Genomic DNA, 24,165 nt, shown 5'->3' on the forward strand with positions numbered 1-24,165 from the left:
AAGATTTTGGAATAAAGAATCTGGAAACGATTCGTGGGCAAACTCTTGGTAAAAATGTCGCTAAGTTGATCATCTGTAGAAAACAAAATGATAGACAAAATGATAGACAACTACTGGGCTTGTTTCACAGAGGTAATTCTTAATATGAAAACAACATTGATGCAACAACTGCATCATCATTGTCATCAAGAATATTGCTCTAATCAATATTGGTACAATCTTGATTGTCATAATTTTTTTGTAGTGTTGCGGTTCTCTTTTAGTGGATACTTTTTATTGCCATTGGTTGAGGTCTTGTTCCACTAATTTTGGGTTGCTACACAGCAGCCTATGTGGAAAACCTTATCTTGAGTTGTGCCCCATATACCATAATTCCATTCAAGATTCCAAGTTAACCTTTTTTCTTTTTTTTGGACAGTAGTTCAATGCAAAACAGGTACAAGTTGGGGAAACAGCACAAGCTGTCTCCCATGTTTGGAATGGGACCTGGTTTTGGCCAAGATATACTGTTTGTGCCCGCTTTTCTTTGTTCTCTTTTGAGTATAATTTTAAGCAATGAAAATATTGAAGGTCTTTTTTTTCGTCATTGCAGGTATGGAGAACAAGCAGAAGAGGTGCAGGACATGCTATTGGTACTGCTTGGGCTGTGTTCAAGATCAGAAAGGCTTTTAACCCAAAGAGCATTCTCAAACCCACAACTCTAGCTAAAGCTGCTCCTGAAGCAATTTCTGCTGCACTGAAGTCTAAATATAAGAAGTAACGGCAGGGCCATTGAGTTTTTCTCCTCTGTATGAATACCAGATATATCTAGAGATACTATAAACACTTCATCTTTATTTTTTTGAGTTGGTATAGACTAAGGTTCTTGGTAGCTGTTAGTGATTGTATTAAGTTCAAATAAAAATTCAATGGATGATTTAGTATATAAATAAAGCTTGTCAAATGTTTTCTCTAATTTGGTTAGTTTCACCAAAAAATATAGTCCATTTGCATTTGCATTAACATAGATATCAGGGTATATAAAAGCTATTTACATGAGTTTGGATTATCTTTTTTCTTTCATCTATCTTTTTTAACTTATTGCTTATGTACTGTTTTTTAAAACTTACTTTTTCTCAGTACAACTGTGCCTTTTTCAACTTTTACCAAATCAACAAATAAGTATTTGGATCCATGCGTGTAGATATGTGAGGTTAGGCCATATTGGAGAAAGGAGCAAAGACTTAAGTTATTAAAAACAAACATGATTTTGAAACTTAAATGAAGGGTTGATTCAAATTAGAGTCCCAGCTTTGTGGCCAAGCGCCCTGGCATGACAACACAGCATATACAATATTTTTGCCATTCATTATACAGCAAGTGTATAGTGGTGTTTTTGGAAGCTAGTTTTGGTTTATTCCTTACTAGAATCCCAAAAGTAATCTATAAAACTATATAAAAAACTAATGGCTCTCTTTTAGTAACTAGTTTTGAATGGCTTGTAAGTCTTGAGATCCAGAAAAACTCCGGCAAAGGAGCCAACAGCAGCAGCTATAGAAATGAAGAGACATGTAACACTGATTATCTGCAGCCCAACCCACCTGCTTGTCCAGGGTGCAATCTTCTTTTGAGAAATGTACATCTCAATTGGGAAGAAAACTGTTAGTGGCCAGAATCCAAAGGCTCCAAGTATTCCAACAACATCATTGAAGAAAGGCAAGAGCATGGATATGAGGGTTGTCATAATAACAAAGATTGTCCTCCATACTAGACGGAACAAGTTAAGCTGGTAAATACCAAAGAAGGGGATTGGTATGTCATATTCTGCTGTTACAAAGTCACTCTTTGGCCACTTCTTTGCACTCCATTTTTCTATAAATGCAAATAAAGGCTGGCAAAAGACCTGCAGTTTATATGTATATTAATTTGAGATGCAAAGAAAGACTCTTAATCTCACTAAGACCAAAAGGTGTACAGAAATCTATTTCTAATTGCTGCTTGAGAGTGTATATATACCTGATATGCACCAACAAGGTGAACGACAATTGCTACATTGGCAATGTCCAATAGCCAGTAGGGGTTGTAGAATCCAAAGCCAGTTAAAAGATTTCCAGGGGCAAGGTCACCAAAGGATGCATATCCCATGCACCCACACAGTAAATAGAACACTGTAGTTACACTGATGCTAAATAAAGTAGCCTTCTTCATGGTCTTGTGCTCTGCAGGAGGTGATCTTATTGTATCCTATGGAGGCAAGCATTTCACAAATTATTTGATATGTTGGAATGGTATTTGATCATGATCGTTGTCATGGATGCATTAACAATATAAATGATCTAAATTTTCTGGCCGGACATATATAAATGAAGTACCTGAATTTCAATGAGAATGATTGAAAAAGAATATGCGAAGGCAATAGCTCCAAGAGCTTGCAAACTCCTCCACATCTTTTCAGTAGCAGTGACTGTTGTTCCTGCTTTTGTTAATGTCCCTATGCTAATACCCATTAGGCTTCCTTTGAATTTCCCACTTTCTGCCAATAACAAAGGTAGCAGTTAGTCATACCTATCTTGGTGACTTGGTTCTCTATGCAGAAAACAGTTTCAATCTTTCTTTCTTTCTTCCTCTCTTTCTTATTTTTTAATGAGTGAGGTTGGTCACAAGAAAAAAAAAAAGGAAAGGGAGATTGAAAACAATGATCTCAGTTTCTAGGCTTTCAATATTGTTAGTTGCTAATACCAACCATGTGCAATGAGTGATGACATATCTAGTAATCACATAGTTGAGTAAATAAATCGCGTATGATTGGCTCAAGTGTGGCCTGCATATATCTACAAATTTTACTACAGATTATCAGTATGTATATACCTGCAACTTTGCCTAAGCCAAGACCAAGACCAACGCTTGAATATGTGAATGACATAATTGCTGCAACTATAGAGAGCCACCATACTTGATCAAAGTCAGGAATCTGAGAAAACAACACCTCCATGATTCCAAATGTTATCATGTACCCATTGCTTGACATGTGACACGGATCTTTCCCACCACTCTTATGAAAACAGTTTGATCTCTTTATTGCCCTGAATAAAACACAAACATAAGAGCAAAGGATATTGATATATCTCGAGTAAAAAATTATTTTTCTCTCCTCTCACATAACATGCAAGCTTTTGTTACAAACTAGTAATATTCTAAAACGCTTCAACCAAAAAATATATATGTATATATTCTAAAACAGAATGCAAAACACGAGTTAGTATACTTGGGAAACTCACATCATACTGACTGATGCTGCAATTGTATATCCAATTGCAATGCCAAACAGATTCAGGTACTGAATCAACCCACATAACATGACCTTTCTTCCCCCTGCAGCCAAATGGACATCAAGTTTAGATTCACAAAAACAAATACTCTCCTAGCTGGAAAAAGGATCCTTTCCATTTGAAATGGATCCATTTCATGGTTCAAATTAAATATTACAAACCTAAAGATGCATCTAGTGCCACGTTATTTTAAAATTTTAAATGATGTGTTACTCTAAACACTGTTAGATCTTGGAAATTAAATCTTAATCATGTTCCTATCTTATAGTTATAGACACCATCTCACTCACCTAAGTTAGCCTTGACTGCATCCATGTAGGTGTAGTTTCTCTGTCCAGTAACAGGGTCACCGGCCCTATAACAGTGTGCTAGGAGGTTCGAAGTATAGATGTTGACAAGGGCAAATAGGATCAGGACAGCAGGTCCTGCAACCCAACCAAGCTGAGCTATGGCCCATGCCAGTGAGAGGACTCCTGACCCAATAACTGCAGTAATAATATGTGCAGTTGCAGTCCAAAAAGTCCCTGCACAATCATATCATTATCGTAATCAGTTTTTTGTACTCATTGGATGATATGGTCTTACAATGAAGTCATAAGTTGGTCCTAGAGAACAGATCAATTTATATATTTAGAAAGAAATAATAACATTAGTAAAAAGTAATAATAAAATGACGTGAATTAAAGAGATAACAAAGAGTATGACTTTGAATAAAATAGAGTTACAAAAATGAATACAAGTGACTGACCCAAGTTAGTCTATTGAGGATCCATATTCAAAAATAAGTTGTAGAAATAAGCTAAAAATGGACTGTATACCATTTCTATGTACATGGTAATATAGATAATGGCTTTTTCATGACTTTTTACGAGTAAATGATGTGCTTGGAACTTAAGAAAATTGTAAAAAATTGAAGAAAGGCGTTCCCCATGAGCCTCAAAAGATTGTGAATTTATAAGCAAAGGTATAATTAGTGTACTTCTTCTGTGATTAGGTGTCAGTTTTACAAAACATAGGCATACTATTTCTACTTCAGTGGTAAGTTTACTATCCAAAAAGAATGATAAATTACTAAAAATGGTATCCTCATGCATGAAACTAGACATACTAATTAAAGTTCTAAACTAAAGCTAAATTATGTTATATTTACCTGTTCTCTTCAAACGGCCATCATCATCAAAGCACTTGGAATAGTTGGACAGAGGGTTTATGGCTTCAGTCTCAGCCTGAGTTTTTGGTTGAACTTCTACTTGCAAGTAGTGCCTAACGTCATGCCTCTCTTCTACCTGAATAATGAACATACATGTAAGAAGAAAAATAAGTACTTCAAGTAGGAGAGAGAGGTATAAAAGGCTTAAGTTGGTCTTACAGCGCCATGGTGTATTCTGGATGGAAGAGTACGACTTCTTGCCAACATGGTTCTTTGTAATGGTAAAAATGGTATGCTTTTGTGTGTGTGTGTGTGAGAGAGAGAGAGAGAGAGAGAGAGAGGTTGAAGGTGTTGGGTACTTCACAATAAGGAGAGTGGCCTTATATATACAGGAGAAGATAATGATCTAAACTACTGTGAGGAAGAGAGAGAAGTGCAACGTACTTGTTTTCAATCATGTAACACACTTCCTAGTGCTTTTTCTAAAATTTCCTATATTTAAAGTCAAATAGTAACATTATAATTTTTTAGAGTATTAGTACAAGATTCAATTCTTACCATTTTTAAAAAAATAATTAGTAAAGTTTTTTAGGAAGAAATGGTAGTGCAAAATGCTTATTAACTATCATATGTCTGATTACATGGATTGGATTAGATAAATGTGTGTTGTGGCCATGTGTTAAGTCATACATCAAGTGTTTACTAGGTCGAACTGGACTATATACGTGATTACGAAGAATCTTAACTGTAAATTGACTAGTCTTGTTGGGATATAAAGAAGATGTGGTTAGCCCATCCTAGGGTCTTGACAATAGTATTAGAGGTAACCTGATAATGCCAACATAATTAGTCCTTTTGGAGTATAGAACAAATGGAACACACTTCTAATTTTTTTTTTCCAAAATTTCCTCTTAGAATTTTATTCATACAAGATTCAATCCCCACCCCCCATCTTTTCTAGACGAGTAAGTTTCTTTTACAGTAAGGTGGAGAATAGGAGGGAGAGATTCAAACTAATAAACCCTATTAAATGAGTAATTCTCAGCCGATTGCACAAAACCCTTTTGGGCTTAAAATTCATTTCTTACTTTATGCACTTCAGTTTTGATTAAATTAAAACATAAAGTGAATAATTTTTTTTTGATATAATCGCTTTAGACCTTAAAAAAAATGTTACAGATAGACATAATGACACTGCTAAACATTAAGACATGGTATCAAATCCAATAGAAGTAGGAATAGTCTTTAAAGTGTAATCCCTTCCAAATCACAATTTACAATCATACTGTTTAATTATAAGGCACCATTATGTATAAATAGACATACACATAGGATTAATCTCAAGTAGTTCATATAGTGATTTTCAAGTCTCATGTAATCCCTAAATCATGGATTGTTTGTTCGATACAACTTATTTTTCAACTTTTTGAGAATGAAGTTGTTTGAAAATATTGCACCTAGAAAAAAATGAAGTTTTAAAAACTTGTATCTTGAAAAAGAGTGATTGCATACTGTGTTACCAAATGAGCGTGCCCCTATCCAATGCTTTCGGGTCAATCTCAGATTCTCAAGGTAATTGCTTGGAGGGCTACACTGAATCAAGATTATTAGTCATGATTTAAATGAAAGGACTATACTCTTCCAGATATGAGTTAAGTGCTCTTAAGAGTTCTAGGCACTACCTACGTGTTATGTTAGCAAAAAAAATAGACATAAAATAGGATTGGATAACCATGTATAATGCAAATATGTATTATGTGGGTGTGGAGGTGTAGCAGAGTCAACCTCAGTAATAGCTTTAGGTGAAAGCGCAAAGCACTAGTTAATTAGAGGTCTCTAATCCTTTTATAAAAGCTAGCCAATCACTCAAACAAATGATTTGGCTAGAGAAATTAGATCAAGCAAAGGTTAAATTTGCTCACATTAGTCATTTGGTAATAAGTAAAGTGAAAAATCTAGACAGCAAATCTCTTTGTATATTTTTGGGGATCGGAGGCCCACGATGGAGACAGGAACTTCTTAGCAATAGCCAATAGGCAATACTATAGCATAATGCACTCACTTTAGAATTATTCGAGGCACATCTTTACAAACCTAAGCAAAGCTTTTTCTTCTTCTTCTTACTTTGTTGTTTTTGTTTTCTCCTCTTTTCTTTTTTCTATTACAAACTTACAATATACTACATATGCTACGTATTGTCTCCAATTACAAGTGTAATACTTAGATTTCTCTCATGCACAATAGGATTTGACCTCAGCAAGATGACGCATACAAGTTTTAGATAGCTCCCACCATTGAAGATGTTTCCATTTTTGTGCAAGGACACCATCACGAATACGTCAAAGCTATAATGGTGAACAATGTAAAAGGTTTGCGCTGCAACCATTTTGGTTCTTTTCCACAATCATTTTGACGATGTCTTTTTTAAAGAGCATGTTCTTTTTTTCTTTTTCTTTTTTCATAAGCTTTGAAGAGCTTGTTGAATTGGCTCAAAGGGTAATTGAGGGATGGGACAAGTTGCTAATTAGTTAAGGTAGGCCTTAACTAACATGTTCAAATCCTACCATGCAAGAACAATTTTAAAATGCATAAATAAAAAAGGTGAAAAACTCATTTTCGTCCCTACATTTTATGTCGTTCCCACTTTGGTCCCTAACTTTTTTTTCCGCCGCTTTTACTCCCTATCTTGGAAAACACATCTCGTTTTTGTCTCTCGTTACATCAAAGACGAGAATTGCACATGTAGCAAACAGAACTATTAAAATAATAATAATAAATTTTATTTTGGCATTAAAAAATGCCACGTTAGCATCTTAATTAAAAAAAATTAAAAACAGAACTAAAAACAAAAAATCACATTAATTGAGATCTAAGTGTGTCTTGAACAAGAACAACAAGAACACAAACCCAAATCTAAGACCACAAAATTAAAATCCAAAAATCACAAACCTAGAAAATAATAACAGAAAATTAAACTATAGATCCACATCAAATTAAAGATGAACAAGAAATTAAAACAAAAAAGAAAAAAACAAAATTAAAATCTAGTTCATCTTCAACAAGAACTCTAAAGAACACAGATTCAAATTTAAACATAAGAACACGTGCCCAAATTTTCTAGCATTTTCTTGCCCTTTCTTGTCAATTAAACACAAAAACACAAACACAAATTGATTTCTAGCAAGAACAAAAACACAAACACAAATTGATTTCTAGCAAGAACAAAAACACAAACACAAACCTAGCAACAGATCTTCCTTGTCAACCAAACACAAAAGCAACAAACACAAACCTAGCAACTGACGATAATGAGGACAAAGACGTGGAGAAGCTTCTATAGCCATTCATGAAGGACCAGCTCGTGGCTCTAATCAAGAAGGGAGTGAACAAGCACCCAGACTTGGTTAAAATCGTGCGTGAGCTCGCCAATTCGAACCCCGCCCATCTCAAGATATTCATCCACAGCCTTGGCTGGGACACCATCGCCAAAACCCTCACCTCCGTCTTTGGCAAGTACGGCGAGATCGAGGATTACAAGGCAATCACCGACCACATCTCTGGTAAGGCCAAAGGCTACTCCTTTATTCTCTTCAAGCACCGGTGCGGCGCCTGGAAGGCTCTTAAGCAGCCCAAAAGCAGATCAGCAATTGCACCACCTCATGGCCGAGACCCATGGCCACACCCATCAGCTGCTGAGATTTGAACATAAGCACAAGATCACAAATTCAAAATTTGAAAAAAAACAAGCACCAAGAGAGAGAGAAAGAGAGAGTCTTGGATCTGAAAAGAAAGAAGAAAAACAAAGATACAAACACAAATAGAGCAAGTAATGGATCTAGAAAGAACGAAGAAAAAGAAGTATAAAATAAGAGTGAATGAGAGTCGGCCATGGCTGGGATCACTCTGTTTTCATGTTTAATTTCTTGTTCATGTTTAATTTGATGTGGACCTATAGTTTAATTTGTTGTTCTTAATTTCTGGATTTGTGATTTTTGGATTTTAATTTTGTGGTTTTAGATCTGGGTTTGTGTTCTTGTTGTTCTTGTTCAAGACACACTTAGATCTTAATTCATGTGATTTTTGGCTTTTATTTCTGTTTTTTTTTTATATAGTTAAAATTAATAATTTTTTTTTTAATTTAGATGCTGACGTGACATTTTTAATGCCAAAATAAAATTTTTTGCCACATGTGCAATTTCCGTCTTTGATGTAACGGCAGGGATAAAAACGAGACGTGTTTTGCCAGGATAGGGAGTAAAAGTGGTGGAAAAAAAAGTTCGGGACCAAAATGGGAATCGCGTGAAAATGTAGGGACGAAAATAAGTTTTTAGCCAATAAAAAACAAATTATATGAGACATTCTTCAATTTTGAAACATTTCCATGTATTGCCTACAATTTAGGACATATTACATTTTTCGCTCTAGTTTCTGTCTAATTTTGAATATCCTCCCCCCTCCAAACTATCAATTTCCTTGATTGACACCTTAATTGAAAAGACTTATATCAATATACTTTGTCTGTCTAATCAGAATTTAAATGAGAGAAAATGATGGTGTAATGTTGTGATTTCCAATTATATTGTGTTGGTTTTAATTCCATGCCAAATTTGATTGTAATTTCTTTAATTATTTTTTCCTTGTATGTATGTAGGTTTATTTGTAAGGGATGAGTGTGAGAGATCGGTGAGGAATTAAGCTTCAAAAGGTGAATCAGTGGAATTTACGACTAGCTCGCGAGAAGCAACCCGCAAAAAGGCCACGTGTGGAGCACATGACTGGAAGATGAAGAGTCATGACAGATTGTAAATTTTGCAAGTGTTTCGCGAAAATGGTCATCTCGCGAAGTACTTGTGAAAGTTTCAGTTTGGCAAAAAGTTGTGATACTTTACCAAAGTCTTTAACCACGATATAAATACCCTCATTACCCATGAATTGTAAAGAGTGCTTTTCAGAGAGAAAACTATAGCAAATACACTTGAGAGTTAAAGGTTGTTGTATCACAATCATCTACACATTTCCTTGTAGTTTTCCTCAACTTCTATCTCTCTATTTCTAAATCCTTGTGAGGTCGTTAGCCCAAACACTTATCACACCCATTCTGAGTGTCAAGTGAGATTTTGGTACTGTTGGAAAGTATTAGAAGAGTCAATCATTGGCAGATGCAATCGAGCTGAATTGCAGGATCTAGAAAGTTAGAGAAAACAAGATTCCTAGAAGTCTGTTGGTAGCAGGAGCTTGGAGGCTCAAGTACATGGGGTAGACTAGGTTTGGAGGGTCTTTTGTTGTTCTTGTACTCCAACTTTATTCTCTAGTGGATCGATTTTAACTTGGAGGGTCGAGTTCTTCGGTTTGTTTTTCTTCCTTAGTCTTTAAGCTTTCATTTTATTGTTGATGATGGATGAGTATGGCTTAGGGTAACCTTATCTGTTCATTGCGCTCATTTACTCTAGTTTCGCACTTAGCTTAAGTTAGAGTAAAAGCTATCTAGCCGTAATTTTTAATTGGGGGTTCAAACAAGCTCTTGGGTTTTAGCACAAATTCAAACTTTCAGATAGTTTTTCATTGCAACCAATGGGTAATTTCATTATTACAACAAATTTCCATCTTATTTAACAGTCAATTTAGACAACATGGGACACATTAATCCAATTCTTTCAAATTGGGTGTTAATCAAGCAAATTAATAGTTTGGAGATAAATTGTCAATGGAACAAAAGTGTAGGGTAAAAAGGTTTAATTTTGACTTTGATTTTAAATGGAAGATCTTCCATTTGAAAGTGTTGGGTAGAAAGATTAGGACTTCTCCTACTTTTATCTAGATAAAAGTATGAGAAGTCCTATTCTTTCTAGGAACATCATGCAATACAATGAAATAAAGGGTATTCATCCTCATCATGTAGCAAAGCAATTTACCTAACAAATGCTTGTGGCAGAATAGGAACCACACAATCACTACTTAATTGGAGGGTCTACGTCTTAATCATCACCCAAAATAATAGTTATTTTGTTTGATTCTCATAGTGGAAATTAAGTGTTTTAAATTTGGATATATTTCATTTCATCACAACCAAGTGCTAGTATGTCTAACTTCCATTATAGACAACATACAAAGGGTCCTAAGTTATTTAATTATTAGATTTTGTATGACATTTTTCTTCTATTCGAGGACAAGGGTCTTATGGTAATGTACTAACAGGCAAATACCATCCCAATCTTACTCCATATGGAAAGTGGAGTCTCATCTTGTGTCAACTATCAATGACTAGAAAAAAAAAAAACTATCAATGACTAGTCTCAAAAGACTCAAATATAAAGCACTTCTAAGGTTCCCTTTCTTTCGTGAAGGTTTTTGCACCCCCAAGTGCTTGCTGACTCTATCACCACAATCGCCAGAACCCTAAAGCCTAGCACTTGATAATTTGATATCTACCACACTCCATTTTAAAAAATACATATATAAGTTATTAATTTATTACATCTGGGTTTTTTTTTTTTTTTTTGTTCTTTGAGATTGTTGATGAGCCTCTTGAAATTAACTTATGCAAATAAGATATGCGGGATGTGGCTACTAGCCCACGTACTACACACAACTAGATTTTTTTTTTTTTTTTTTGGGTTTGCTAATAGCACCTTTTAATTATTGGTTCAGTGAAAATTTGGTTTCAATTTTTTTTCAACAACCATCTTATTTAAAGATATTTGCCTAAATTGGACACTTTGGTTTCCCGTTGAGAACTCTAAGAATATGATTTTTTTTATTTATTGAGATACAGTCATTTTGATAATCCATAAGAATTTTATTAGAAGTAAAAAATACAACCAAAGTTTAGTGGCAACTCTATTCCTGACTACATTAACCCTCTTGCTTGGTCAAATCAAGCTTATACTACAAAGGATGACAGGTTTTTAGGGTTAATACATGTTAGTAATAGTAGCTAATGTTCTGATGAGAAAGTAACACTGATTTTTAATTTAGCTTAACAAAATGGAATGGAACGGAATTTATGAGGTCCAATATATATAGTTTTAAATTATATTTGTTATGTCTCGACTTAACAATAAGTTGGGGGTATGACGAAAGTATATTAGAAAATTTAATATATTGGATTAGGGTTTTTTTGGGCACAATATAAATTCATTTTAAACCCTATTTTTCAGATAGTGGAATTCTCAATTTTCTCTTCTTATTTTCACACTAACATTGATTATATACATGAAATCTTCAACAAAACGATTAAAGCGCAAAGAATATAAGCTGAGAGTTTGCCTTTTGCTATGATATTTTTGTATTTCTTCAGCTAATAATAAGCATAGTATCATACATTCATACTATCACTTGTACGGTTGTACATATCATTGGTCCTAAACATGATTGATTTTTCATTGTTCCTCAGTGTATTGTGTCAACGTACAAATTCAGTAAATCTGAGAGAATATTTCAGTTCAATACTAATTAATAAGAAACAAGACTTTCATCGTATTGCATTGGTGGAAGTCAAGCATGTTTGTCCTGTTAGAGTCAGATTTTTTTGAAAAGCTTGCTAGTCAAGTGCCACGACTTTACATGTGAAGCACATCTGCACATGTTTAATTATGAAGCTCAAGCAAGACAAGCAACATTGCTAATTGGTGCTTTAGTGGTGAACAAAGGACAGTATTGATAGTGGCAACTAGAAGATGTACAAAATTCATGATTGGAATAATTGGCAGATGAGAAAATACCACACCTAAAAACAGTCAAAAAGTTTGTACGTGTTGGAATGCCTTTTACCTCTGTTAAAAACCACACCATTCACACACATGCAGGAAAAAATTTTGTTGAAAGAGGGCTGACCTTCCGGTCCAGCACCCAAATGAGCAGTACTACCAATGGTCCTACCATTGACGCATTATGGAAGACTCGGTATCTCATGGAACGATTCCATGAAATTATTGATTATTCTCTGACGCATAGGATTCGTGTTTATAAAAAATTTCACATACTGTGAAAGAATGGACGTAAAGTCATTTTATAAGATAATTTTTCTTAATGGAGAGGGCTATCACTAATTCACTCGTTGTTTATATGAGAAAAGTGGTATTATTATATTTATAAATTATAAATTTCTTTCTTATCTTGTTTTCAAATAAAGTGAAAAAATTACTAATTCTAGATTCTAGTTCGTTTTTCTCATATTATAATTTATAATGTGAGAAAGTCGAACTAGAATCTAGAAATAGTAATTAACATCTTTTTGATCCATATGCATTTTAATATGTTTTTTTTTTTTAAAGTGGGGTAAACTATCCATAATGGATTTTCATGAGGTAAATCTCCATAAGTCATGTAAATAAAATAAAATAAAAATGAGTTTCAGTTAATTCAATTGGTAAAGTTCTTAATGGTAAAGTAAAAATTCTAGGGTTTAGTATCCGTCTATACCTATACCAAAAACTGACTGGTATCTTGATCTGATAATAAAAAAGTTATTATCAAGAGCGGACGTCATAGATTGAAGAAACTTTTTAAGAAAAAAAAAATTCCTTCCTAATTTTGGAGGCACAAAACATTTTGCAAAGTCACACCATCACTAGTCTCAACTCAGAACTATCATTGTGAAATTTAGATTTTTTAAATGGTGATGAAAAAATATATCGATCACAGTTAATGAAGCAATGGATTAGAGATTGTGTATGTCCCAAAATTAACTGCAAAACTACTAATACAATTGCGATAAAAATCACCACAATCTAAAGCAATAATTAAAAAGAACATGCATTTTTGGTTAGGAAGTGAAAAACTTTTGGAAAACTCTTCAAAAGAGAAACCATTTCGGAAGTCTTTTGTTGCAGTTACAAAGGTTGTTTGCTTCCCACTATTGTGACCCCAAAACTCCAGCCTTCTTCTTTAGAACTTCCTCCACCAACAAAATAGTCTACATTAACCCTAAACTTTGTTACTCAAACTCTCTCTAGAGCAGGGTGGTCGATACCGTACCGGTACCGGCCAGTGCACCGGTACTGGTACACTTCTATTTTGTTCCGGAAAAAATACCGGCTGTACCGGCCAATTTCGGGCAATACCGGCTGTACCGGCCAATTTCGGGCAATACCGAGCGTACCGGCTGGTACAGAAAAAAGCTTTTTTTTTTTTTTTAGTTTTGTAATTTTTGAATTTTTTTAAAGGCATAATAGTAACTTATTTACGTTAACTTAATTATTAGTATTATTTGTTTTTTTAGTATGCAATGAATAACTAAGCTTTCTATTTTTTATATTGTATGTTTTTTTTTTCCTTTTAATTGATGTTAAAGTCTAAAATTATGAATAATTTGTTCTGAATTGAGGTAATGTTTTATAATAAACTTTTATATTTACTATAATATAAGTGAAATATTATATGCTTATAAACATGGTTCTAAAGATTTTGGTGTGTGTATATAATATATATATATATATATATATATATATATATAAAAATAGCGGTAAACCCGAAACGGTACACCGGTATTAACCGGTATCTGAAATATATCGTACCGGTAGCCAAACTGGTACAGCCTCCGGTACGGTATTGACTTCCTTGCTCTAGAGTGCCTCTATGAAATATGTAAATGCATATGAAGGCTATACATGGTTTGAGAATAACTCAGAAAAAGAAAACCAAAGGAAATTAAGATATTTCGATAGTTTAGGTTCAAGGAAATTATGGCTCACTTAATGATCTAAAGAACGGTTGCTACTCTCTTTTGAAAAAATGTGCAAAGTGCAAAATGAGACTTTTATAGGTTGATTAAACTCTAGGTTTGATAAGAAAATAAACAAGGAAAACAAACGACATTAAATTCACTCGAGTAAAGGTTGAGCAAAAATTAGCTTGAGCAAAAGTCGAGTGAAGTCTTGGTTTGGTCATTACATTAGTCACTTGAGACATCACAATGACGTTAACTATAAACAACCATACCTCACTTATTTAAAATTAAAATTTGGTCAAATCAATATCTATTTTGAAGTCTTTAGTGTCTACTTTTCAATTAAAGTACTAAACAAATTTCACATAAAAATTTGTCACAAGCTAAAGATATGTACAAAAATATCATAAATTTATTGTCTTAGAACATCTTCTAAACCTCAACCCTAATTAACACTTTCCTCATTACTTTTGCAAATTAATTTTTTGTCGTTTTTTTTAATGATTTAATTTAGTTAAAGTGTAAACTCTTTCAATATCTAGGAAAAGTAAATGATATAAGTTTTTTTTTTTTTCATAATTCAACATTCTCTTCGTACATTTTCTTTTTTTTATATTACAAGGTAATTAAATTATATTCATTTTTCTTAAACGGGGTTTTCTTTAAAATTTGTTTATATTAGTCCAATGCCAAATTAGCCTCACATCATCTGAATCTGGGCATAATCAATCACTGTCATAGAAAGCTATTCAATTTCCACTATTACGTAACATGCTCTACTAGAGTCATATCATGTTCCCAAAATAAACATGGGCATGAAAGCTTTCTTTATTTTTTTAATTTATTTTTTAGATAATGATAAGGGCGTAAAAGCTGATTAGTGAAAAACGTGACCAACACAATCATGACAATATGGATATATGTCATGATCATAGCGGGTTCAGTGCACTGAAGGCACTGGACAGAAGCTGCACCCAACTTAAAGTGGTCAAAAAATCTTGATGAACCCCAAATTAGATTGGGATGAGCTTGGGTCAAGCCCTCCCTTCATGATTGGGTTGAGCTTAGGATTTCTTTGGACCCAATCCAATTTATTGCATTTGGGTTGACATAATTAAATAAACAAACTGAAGTACCGGACCCCCACCCCAAGCAGTGAACCCGTTATATACATGGAGCTGACCACTCATGGATTGTGGGTTAGTTGGATTGGTTCACAAATTGTGAGTGACCTGCTCCATACATTGGGCTCACACTACCCAAAGAAGAAAGGTATTTTTTTTTTTTTTGGAGGGAAGAAAGAAGAAAGGTTAATTGTGCTTTATTTCCTCAATCATGTTGTAATTTCAGTATCTTCCTAAACATTAAAACTAAACAAAGTTCTCCTTAACTATTAGTAGTAATAAACACTTTAATCCCTTCTCTTAGGGTATCCGTTAAATTTGATGGAAAATCAACAATTTTTTAGGATTTTTGTTAAATTTGACATAAACGGTAAAAACAATGAGGAAAATGCTTATTACCAATAATTAGAAAAAGTCTATAATTAATCTAATTGGTAAAGTCTCTTATCGTCGAATAAGAAATCTACTAATAATAAAGAGCAATCAATTTGAAGTAGACACCATAAATTAAAATTATATCACATACATTAAAATAATAATAATAATAATAATAAGAGATATGAGTTTGAAATACTATTGTATTTATTAATGTGGGGGGGATGGAAGAATTTACACCCAGGACTGAGGCCCAGATGCATGGAGGATTTCATGGAGTGGAATGGGCCAAACGCATTACTTAAAATAAGGTCTAAATGTCTAGAAGATCCCATGGAGTAGAATGAGACAGGACCATCTATTTAAGAAGCAAAGGGAATCCCTACGGGTCGTTCTCGCGAAATTGACAATAGGCTACATCTCAGGAAGCCTTATCAAGGTAATGAACGTGGATAATCCACCTTGTTCCCAAATATAACCTTGGGAAATCCTCCCAATAGATAAGGATAATAGAGATCTTTACCTCCATATTAATAAGGAGTTCTCTACCTAATCTCTGTCACATTAAATACGTATGAGATAACCTGAACAGTACAAACACTCCCAAAAATCATGTTTCAGGATAAGAAATGGGGGAACCTAATAAAGAAGAAGGGAATCCTAGAGAATTCGGCTAGGAAGAGGATAGCTGGGAGGATAAGGGTAGAGAATATGTCTATAAAAAGAGAGGGGGGGGGGGACTGGCGAATGGTGGGGGATCGAAAAAAAAAGGGTAGAGAGAGAGAGAGAGAGAGAGAGAGAGAGAGAGAGTAAGTCTTGTCTTTGGTAATCCAATACTGCGGGAAAGAGTGGTTTGTTCCTTTGTACTGAGCATGCCTTGATGTGAATGTAATCTTGTTCTATAAATCAATTGTTTGAGTTCTCATTGTGGAGTCTTCCCTTTATATTTTCATTGAATAAATTGTGTTTGTCAATCACCATAAGATCCATTCAGCTATTTTTTCTTTTTTTTATTGTGGTTTTTGGCCCTCACAATCAATAAAAATAGTAAAATATTATTTTGGTCTTTAAACTTTACAAAAAAAAAAAATCATCCTTAAAATGTAATTAGATTATTTTTCATCCTTTAATATTTTTTCATCCTTAAACTAGAGAAAAAAAATTCTTTGTCACTATTGTCTCTATAAATTATTGGAAAAATATTTTTTTTACAAACTTTAAGAATGAAAAAAAAAAAAGTTTTATAAAATTTAAGACCCAAAAACAAATTTTTAATAACGTTGAGCACTGAAATAAAATTTTACCCTTTTTTTTTTTTTTATATAAGATAGAATAGAATGAAAAAAAAGTTGATAGCATTCTTAAAAACTTAAACCTCAATCTTTACCCTATTTCTCCAAACAAAACACTTATACTTGTGGGTAGAAAAAGCCTTTGAATAAACTCAACCAAACGATACCGTTTGAGTAGCGAATGCCTGGAATAAACTCGCTATCAGAGAGTGCCTTGTCGCAAAAGAAATTGTTTAATTTATTCTTTCCCTCTTTTCTCTCTCAGAAGTCACAGATCGCGCACACACTCAAATAATAAAAAAGCAAAAGCAAAAACAGCTAAAGAAGAAGAAGAAGAAGAAGAAAGTAGAGAGAGAGAGAGAGAGATGGCTCGGTACGATCGTGCAATAACAGTGTTCTCACCGGACGGCCATTTGTTCCAGGTGGAGTACGCCCTCGAAGCCGTCCGCAAAGGAAACGCTGCCGTCGGAGTCCGTGGCTTAGACGCCGTCGTTCTTGGCGTCGAAAAGAAATCCACTCCCAAACTCCAAGACTCCAGGTACCCTTTCTCTCTCTAGCAAGTAGTGATTCTAAAATCACTTTTAAAATTTGGGTTCTTTTGGATTTAGTTTTGTTAATGTTAACTCCATATGGGTTTTGCTGCTTAGTGTTGTTTATTTTTGTTCACAGTGAGTTTCAAGCCTAGAAAAAAAATGAGATTTTTAGTTACTTTTGTTATGAATACTCGTTGTGGGGTTGCCTGGTCGCAATGCAGCTGCAGCGGGACCTGGATGTAGTGGAAAGTGAGGAAGGGTTAGGTAGTAGGGTGGTATATAAAGATACCCAGATGGTTTTTATTGACCTAGAGAAGAGAAGAGTTCGTCTAGAGTGTATTAAGTTGATTAAGGATATGTATGACGAAGGTGTATCTAAGATGAGAACAAGTGGAGACAGTATGCATTAAGTTTAATAGATTGATTCGAGATTAAGTCTCTTGGCGTATGCTTTTTCCGGATGATATAGTTTTAGTGGATGAATCTAGATGCAGAGTTAGAAATTTGGAGTGGTGGGCAGAATTTAAAGGCTATGAGCTAAGTAAGATTAAAATAGAGCACAAATGTGAGGGATTTGTAAGAGTTGATGATCAAGAGATACTAGATAGCGAGAGATTTTAGGATATGAGCAAGAGTGAATGAAATGCATAAGGTGTATTGTGTGATTGTGGAATGCCCATTGATTGAAAGGGAAAATATTATGCGACGGCTATAATATCAGCTATGCTTTGTGGTACTAAATGTTGGACTTTTTTTTTTTGATAAGTCTAAATGTTGGACTGTTAAGAAGTAATAAAATGAATGCAACTGAAATAATAATGTTTAGATGGATAAGTTGCAATATAAGGAAAGATACTATTTGATACGAGGAAATTCTCTTACAAATAAGGGTGGTCATTACTGATAAAAAAGATGAGAGAGAGAGTCGTTTGAGGTGGTTTGGTCATGTGCAAGTGTGAGTGATTAATTCCCCAGCGAGGAAGAGTGAGTTGGTTCATGTCAAATGAACGAAATATGATAGAAGAAGAGTTAAAAGAACATCAGTAGAAGTAGTAAAATCAGCATATAAAGTAAAAAAGAAACTATGAATATGATTTCAGATAGAATAGAATGGAAAAAAGAATATATGTAGTTGACCTGATTAGTGTATTGAGGATTCATTGCCAACCCAAAAATTTTGAGATGAAGACTTGGTTTTTGTTGTTGTTGGATTGAGTTTGCTATTTACAGCAAAAAGCTAAACGACACCTTAGCTTTCTATCTTAATTATTGATGTTGTTTTTGTTGTCGGATTTTATTATTGCCTTGTATATTAAGAGCTGCGGGTATTATTACATCTAGTTCCTCAACCAATGAGCTATAGCTCAAATGGTACTTCCTTCTCCCACAAGAATGGGTGGATAGTTAGTTTGTAGGTTCAAAACCCACCTGGTGCATGTTTATTAGTTTATATGACCAATCAAAAGTAAAATAAAATTACATCATCTATTTACTGCTTCTGTTCACATTACCCTTGTTTAGAACAATTGGTCACCATATATGAGCAGCAGCTATTTACATTACCCTTATTTAGTATACTTGCCAGTTTTGTGTGCTTCATCTTTTTTTGCTGCTTCTGTTCTCAGATCAGTTAAGAAGATTGTGTCATTGGATAATCACATTGCGCTAGCATGTGCTGGGTTGAAAGCAGATGCTCGTGTCTTAATAAATCGGGCACGCATTGAATGTCAAAGCCACAGGCTTACAGTTGAGGATCCTGCAACCGTCGAATATATAACACGTCACATTGCAGGCCTGCAGCAAAAGTATACACAAAGTGGGGGTGTAAGACCATTTGGGCTTTCAACTTTGATTGCAGGTTTTGACCCATACACTGGCACGCCATCTCTTTATCAGACAGATCCATCAGGAACATTTCAGGCATGGAAAGCCAATGCGACGGGGAGAAACTCAAATTCAATGAGGGAGTTTTTGGAAAAGAATTATAAAGAAACTTCTGGACAAGAAACTGTCAAGTTGGCAATTCGTGCTTTGCTTGAAGTAAGTTACACTTGGTCTTGTGTTTGTGTGCTTGCGTGTGAATCTGTCTGTATATGCCATTGTTTTGTTATTCTGGACTTATTATTGTTTGATATATTCAGACCACCAGAACAGAACTGGTCTGTATCAAAATTGCAGGTTTTGGACTAATGTTGCATGTACTATGCTCACAATTCAGTCCATTCATGTGAGATGCTTTAAATTAGGATCTCTGCAACCTACAATACTTTACCCTTTTACTTGAACATAGTGTAATTTGGCTGTGGATATTCAAAACAAAAATTGTGGAAATTTATACGAGGCACTTTGTTGAATAACTGGATTTGAGTTTTATCTCTAAATAAAAATTATTAATTTAAATAGGCCTATAAATTTTTGAATTAAAAACCATGCTAAATTGTATGTGCTGAGCAATTACACCTTTTCGTTTGTACGTTGACTAACATAAATTGAGCTACTAAATTATTGTGGAGTAGTCCATTCATATAGCATATCCAGTAATTTTGATGCCCTTTGTCCTCAATATTTCTAGTTGGCTAAAGCCTAAATGATCAAGTCATATCATGATGCATTTATCAAAAGTCTTTTACAACTAATCACTGGCTTGTAGCTAAGTACACAAAATTTTTATTTTTTATTTTTTAGTTCACATCTTTATGTATTAAAGTCACATTTATCATTGCATTGCTTAGATAAAGTATTTCTACATTTTATTTGTGGATTGAAATGAGCTATTACAATTGGCCAGATGTTGTAGTGCATAAAAGTGGTTATTTAGTCTCTTAAGGATGAATGCACCCAAGCATGTATTGTTCTATGTTTTCCAAGTGTTTTTTGCATTTCTTTCTTGTCAGAAAAGAGAGTATGTTATTGAAATGGATTAATGGAAGTAAGTAATATGGAGAACCACTTAAAACAAGTAATGAAACCCAAGCCAGAAGACAAGAATAGCTAAGCACACATAACTTGCCCTTAATGGGCTGCTTGTGCATTAGTTATGGTTGATCGACCTATACCCCCTCCCCCAAAAAAAAGCCCAAAAAGTGTGATTCCTGATTAACCTAACCAGAGCTCAAATTGGATTCTTGCAATATAAACAGTAAACCAACTCAGTCTTGGTTTTGTGGTGGTCAAACTGAAACCTTATACAGCTAGGGTGCATTGTCATGGAGGAACAAATTTGACATATATTACATGTCTGGGTAGTGATTTATTTTGATCTTTCTTTTACTGGAGTTTTAATTGGTGTTTTTTTACCTGTTGTATGTTTTATGATTTTACCTATTAGGTTGTTGAGAGTGGAGGGAAGAACATTGAAATTGCTGTGATGACAAAAGAGCATGGGCTGCACCAACTCGAGGAAGCTGAAATTGATGCCATTGTTGCTGAAATTGAAGCAGAAAAGGCGGCAGCAGAGGCTGCAAAGAATGCCCCTGCAACAAAGGAAACCTAATTCTGTTTTATTATCATATTTCAACTGCACTTTCCGAGTCAATTAATTTTTTGCCATTGAACATCACTGTTTCATGTAACTTTAGCATCCACACTGAGTTCAATGAGGACTTGATTTCAATACTTTTCTTCTCAAACCATCTGTTTTCTTTTATTTATTCTGGAATTGCTGATGGTCATCTTTCAGTGCAATGGGTATGTTGCTTTTTGTTATTTGCAGGCTGTTGTTCATAGTCAAACCTTGAAGAAATAGGTATGCCAAGATCCTTTAGTATGGATAGAGAAAGGATCTAATTGGTGTCTGCTATTTTTTCTCATACTTTTTGTTTGGTAAGATGCTGTAAGTTCTCAATGAGATCTTTGATACTGTCCTAGAAAAATTCATGACTTCTACCCAAAAAAAAAAAAAAAAAAAATTCTTGTTTAGTTACATATTTTTTTAAAGAAGCTATTCAATAATTTCACACATTTTGTGCTGTCCTAATCGTAATTAATCTTGTTGTTCAGAAGATGTTAGCTGCTTTAGGATTCAATACTAGGTTGACACCCAAATTTAGTCTGTCCACTAGAATTTTCAACCAATAATTCTGTGTTTAGTCATAATCACTGGCCTTAGTCCCTCAAAATTTCTTAAGTAGACTAATTAGCCATCAGATTTTCTTTGGACAAGGTGCAAAAGAGTCCATTTGGATTTATTTATTTATTTATTTTGCAACAATCTGTTTTAACATCAAAATCGAGGTAATGATGGCCCAAGTTGACTTGTTTGCTCTTAATTGAAGTGCTTGACAATGTATATTTGGTTCGGCCAGGTGAACTTGTTGGGCCTTACTATATATTCTTGCTGCCCAGTCGCTTTTTCATGTTGCTGCAACTTGCTTCTTTCCTTTTCTTCATTAAGGTGGGCTCGTAAGGAACTTTGTGGTCAATAATCAGTATTGATCCATGATTTCCATCAAGTTCTTTTTTTGATAGTTATGGGGGAAGGAAGATTTTAAGCATGTTATAAATGAGATTAGGCAATACCAACTCTCTCGACTATTCTTTGTTTTTGACCGACTATAAAATTAGAAGTTGATTTAAAAAAAAAATAAAAAATAGAATTTGATTAAGAATAAGAATTACATTATCTTTTATATTGGTTAGAGGGACCATGTGTCTATTCCTCCATGTTATTGAATAATTTCTCCTATTTTAACCGGTGACTCTTTACTGTTATACTTTGAGATTATTGTCCTGTGAAAGTAACACATAGCTTGTAAGGTTACTTTGTAGTGACTTGGTATTATATTTTATTTTTTTGACATATTCATCATATATTATTACCCACTTCATCTCTAAAGACTAAGAGGCACTAAAAGTAGTATAACGGTGTTGTAACTACTCGTTTCCACGTAAAGCTGTCTTGTTAGATTTGTAGAATACCTAATTATGACTTCCCAAAATAACATGATGTTAATGACACATTTTTCAACAGAAGATTGTGGCACAAACGTAAGGGAAAATTAAAACAGTTTCTAGAGAATGTTCTTCAAAGTTGGAATCACAATTTAGCAAATTCTGACTGGCTGGGCTACTGTATCAGGTAGTGTGTTTTGCTGTAAAGTTCAGAAACAATTGACAACACCTGGTTTCAAGTCTTCACCTGCCGTCTGTAACTAAGCATGTGTTCTTGACCACATACCAGACAATGATATTGCTGACTTGCTGAGATATACACAGCCATCTAATTCCAACCACTTCCAAAAACTTCTAAGGAAAGAAAGTTATTGAAAATTGGACAAGTTCGTAAGTTATTGAAAATTGTGCAAATTCGTATGCAGCTGTACTTTAGATTCTTCAATAATATTCAAGCAGTTTGTTGTGTTAGTCAATGTATTACAAAGTCTGTTATTTTCCTCCTAATACAATTTTTTTTTTTTTAATCTGAGATAGATCTAGCCCTATGTATATATGTGAAACTTTCTTTGAGACTTCACCACTAGCTCTTGCCCCCCACACGCGCAGTGGTCTCCAAAGACAATTAAATTCAACCACGAATTTAATAAACTATATAGTATAGATGATTGAATTATATTGAGTAACTTAAGATACTGAAGCAAAAAAATGACATCTAAGATTTACCTTTAATGTTTCTAAAAAGGAAGAAAGTTTTAACCTTAAAAATTATCCTAGGCGGCAAGACATGGGTTTGACTGCACAGTTAATATTAAATAAACTAATAGCACAGTTAATACTGTTTTTTTAAGAACTCATCATAATTAAAGAGCAATCAACCGCCGTGACATATGTTTGTTGCTTCAATTATCCTGCAAGAATTATAAGCTTGTGAAATCATTTTGTTGTAATTCTGTACTTAATTATGTTGAAATCTTTATGCAACTAATGATTAAAAACTTGAATTTTGTCTTTGCACCGTATCCTCAAAACAAAACCAATGGATGGACTGAATTTTGTGCTGCCCAATCTTGTAAGGTTTGTCTGCTCCTGAGGTAAAAGTCCTCCATATGCGGATCCCGTGTATCTCTTTTGAAATTTTTGGCACACAGAAAATGTTTTTGCATGTAAAAGTCTAATGCATCATGATGAGCATGCAATTTTTTTATGTTGAAAATCATTCAAACATAGATTTTCTTGCATCTTTAACTTGCTCCTTCCCTTTGAGAAACACATTTGCCCCAGTGAAGTTGCTGTTGGACATCACTTTTTTCTTCTGCACTCCTTTGGATGGGTCATTTTGGACCTCAATTCTTGTATTCTTCTGGACATTAACATATCAATGTGTGGCATAGTTGTTGCTAGAGAACATTAATTACATATGCAAATTAAGGTGGAATTTCAACAAGAGACAGCTTCAGTAGCCCAATTTGAGTTTGCAACTCTGAAACATCAAGATTCAAGATAACAAAATGTTGAAAACATCACTATTTGAAAAGGCAGTTGGTGGTGAGTATGTTTCGTGATTCACACTTTTGGCATTAATTTTCCAATGCTGCAAGGGGGTTGGTTTGGAATTGTTGTTTGAATTAAAATCTTTAGTTATAGATTTTTAATTGTACAGCTTTACCACCGCATAGTTAAATACCACTGCACACCGTTGGTGCAATGGTCACTCCATAAGTATAAATACTTGTGAGGTGTGGGGGGGCAAGAGCTGAAGTTCAAGTTTCCAAGAAAAAATTTCACACACATCTGACAATTAAATTACAAAAAAGAGGTTAAAA

The 24,165-nt window shown here is 34.1% G+C and overlaps 2 protein-coding genes across 2 annotated transcripts; one reads left to right on the plus strand and one right to left on the minus strand.

The window, feature by feature from the left end:
* Positions 1–1,247: 1,247 nt before the first annotated feature.
* LOC142643072 (amino acid permease 3-like) lies at positions 1,248–4,809 on the minus strand. The gene is made up of 8 exons (XM_075817612.1): positions 4,678–4,809; positions 4,459–4,594; positions 3,599–3,832; positions 3,258–3,351; positions 2,848–3,062; positions 2,352–2,512; positions 1,996–2,223; positions 1,248–1,882 (listed from the first exon to the last, which is right to left on the minus strand). The coding sequence occupies exons 1-8, from the start codon at positions 4,723–4,725 to the stop codon at positions 1,457–1,459; spliced, it is 1,542 nt and encodes a 513-aa protein (XP_075673727.1). The 5' UTR covers positions 4,726–4,809; the 3' UTR covers positions 1,248–1,456.
* Positions 4,810–17,092: 12,283 nt separating this feature from the next.
* LOC142643798 (proteasome subunit alpha type-7-like) lies at positions 17,093–21,120 on the plus strand. Its single transcript, XM_075818514.1, has 3 exons — positions 17,093–17,454; positions 19,075–19,489; positions 20,778–21,120. The coding sequence occupies exons 1-3, from the start codon at positions 17,282–17,284 to the stop codon at positions 20,940–20,942; spliced, it is 753 nt and encodes a 250-aa protein (XP_075674629.1). The 5' UTR covers positions 17,093–17,281; the 3' UTR covers positions 20,943–21,120.
* The last annotated feature ends 3,045 nt before the right edge of the window (positions 21,121–24,165 follow it).

This window comes from Castanea sativa, chromosome 7 (genome assembly GCF_040712315.1).
Source record: "Castanea sativa cultivar Marrone di Chiusa Pesio chromosome 7, ASM4071231v1".
NCBI classification, from domain to species: domain Eukaryota; kingdom Viridiplantae; phylum Streptophyta; class Magnoliopsida; order Fagales; family Fagaceae; genus Castanea; species Castanea sativa.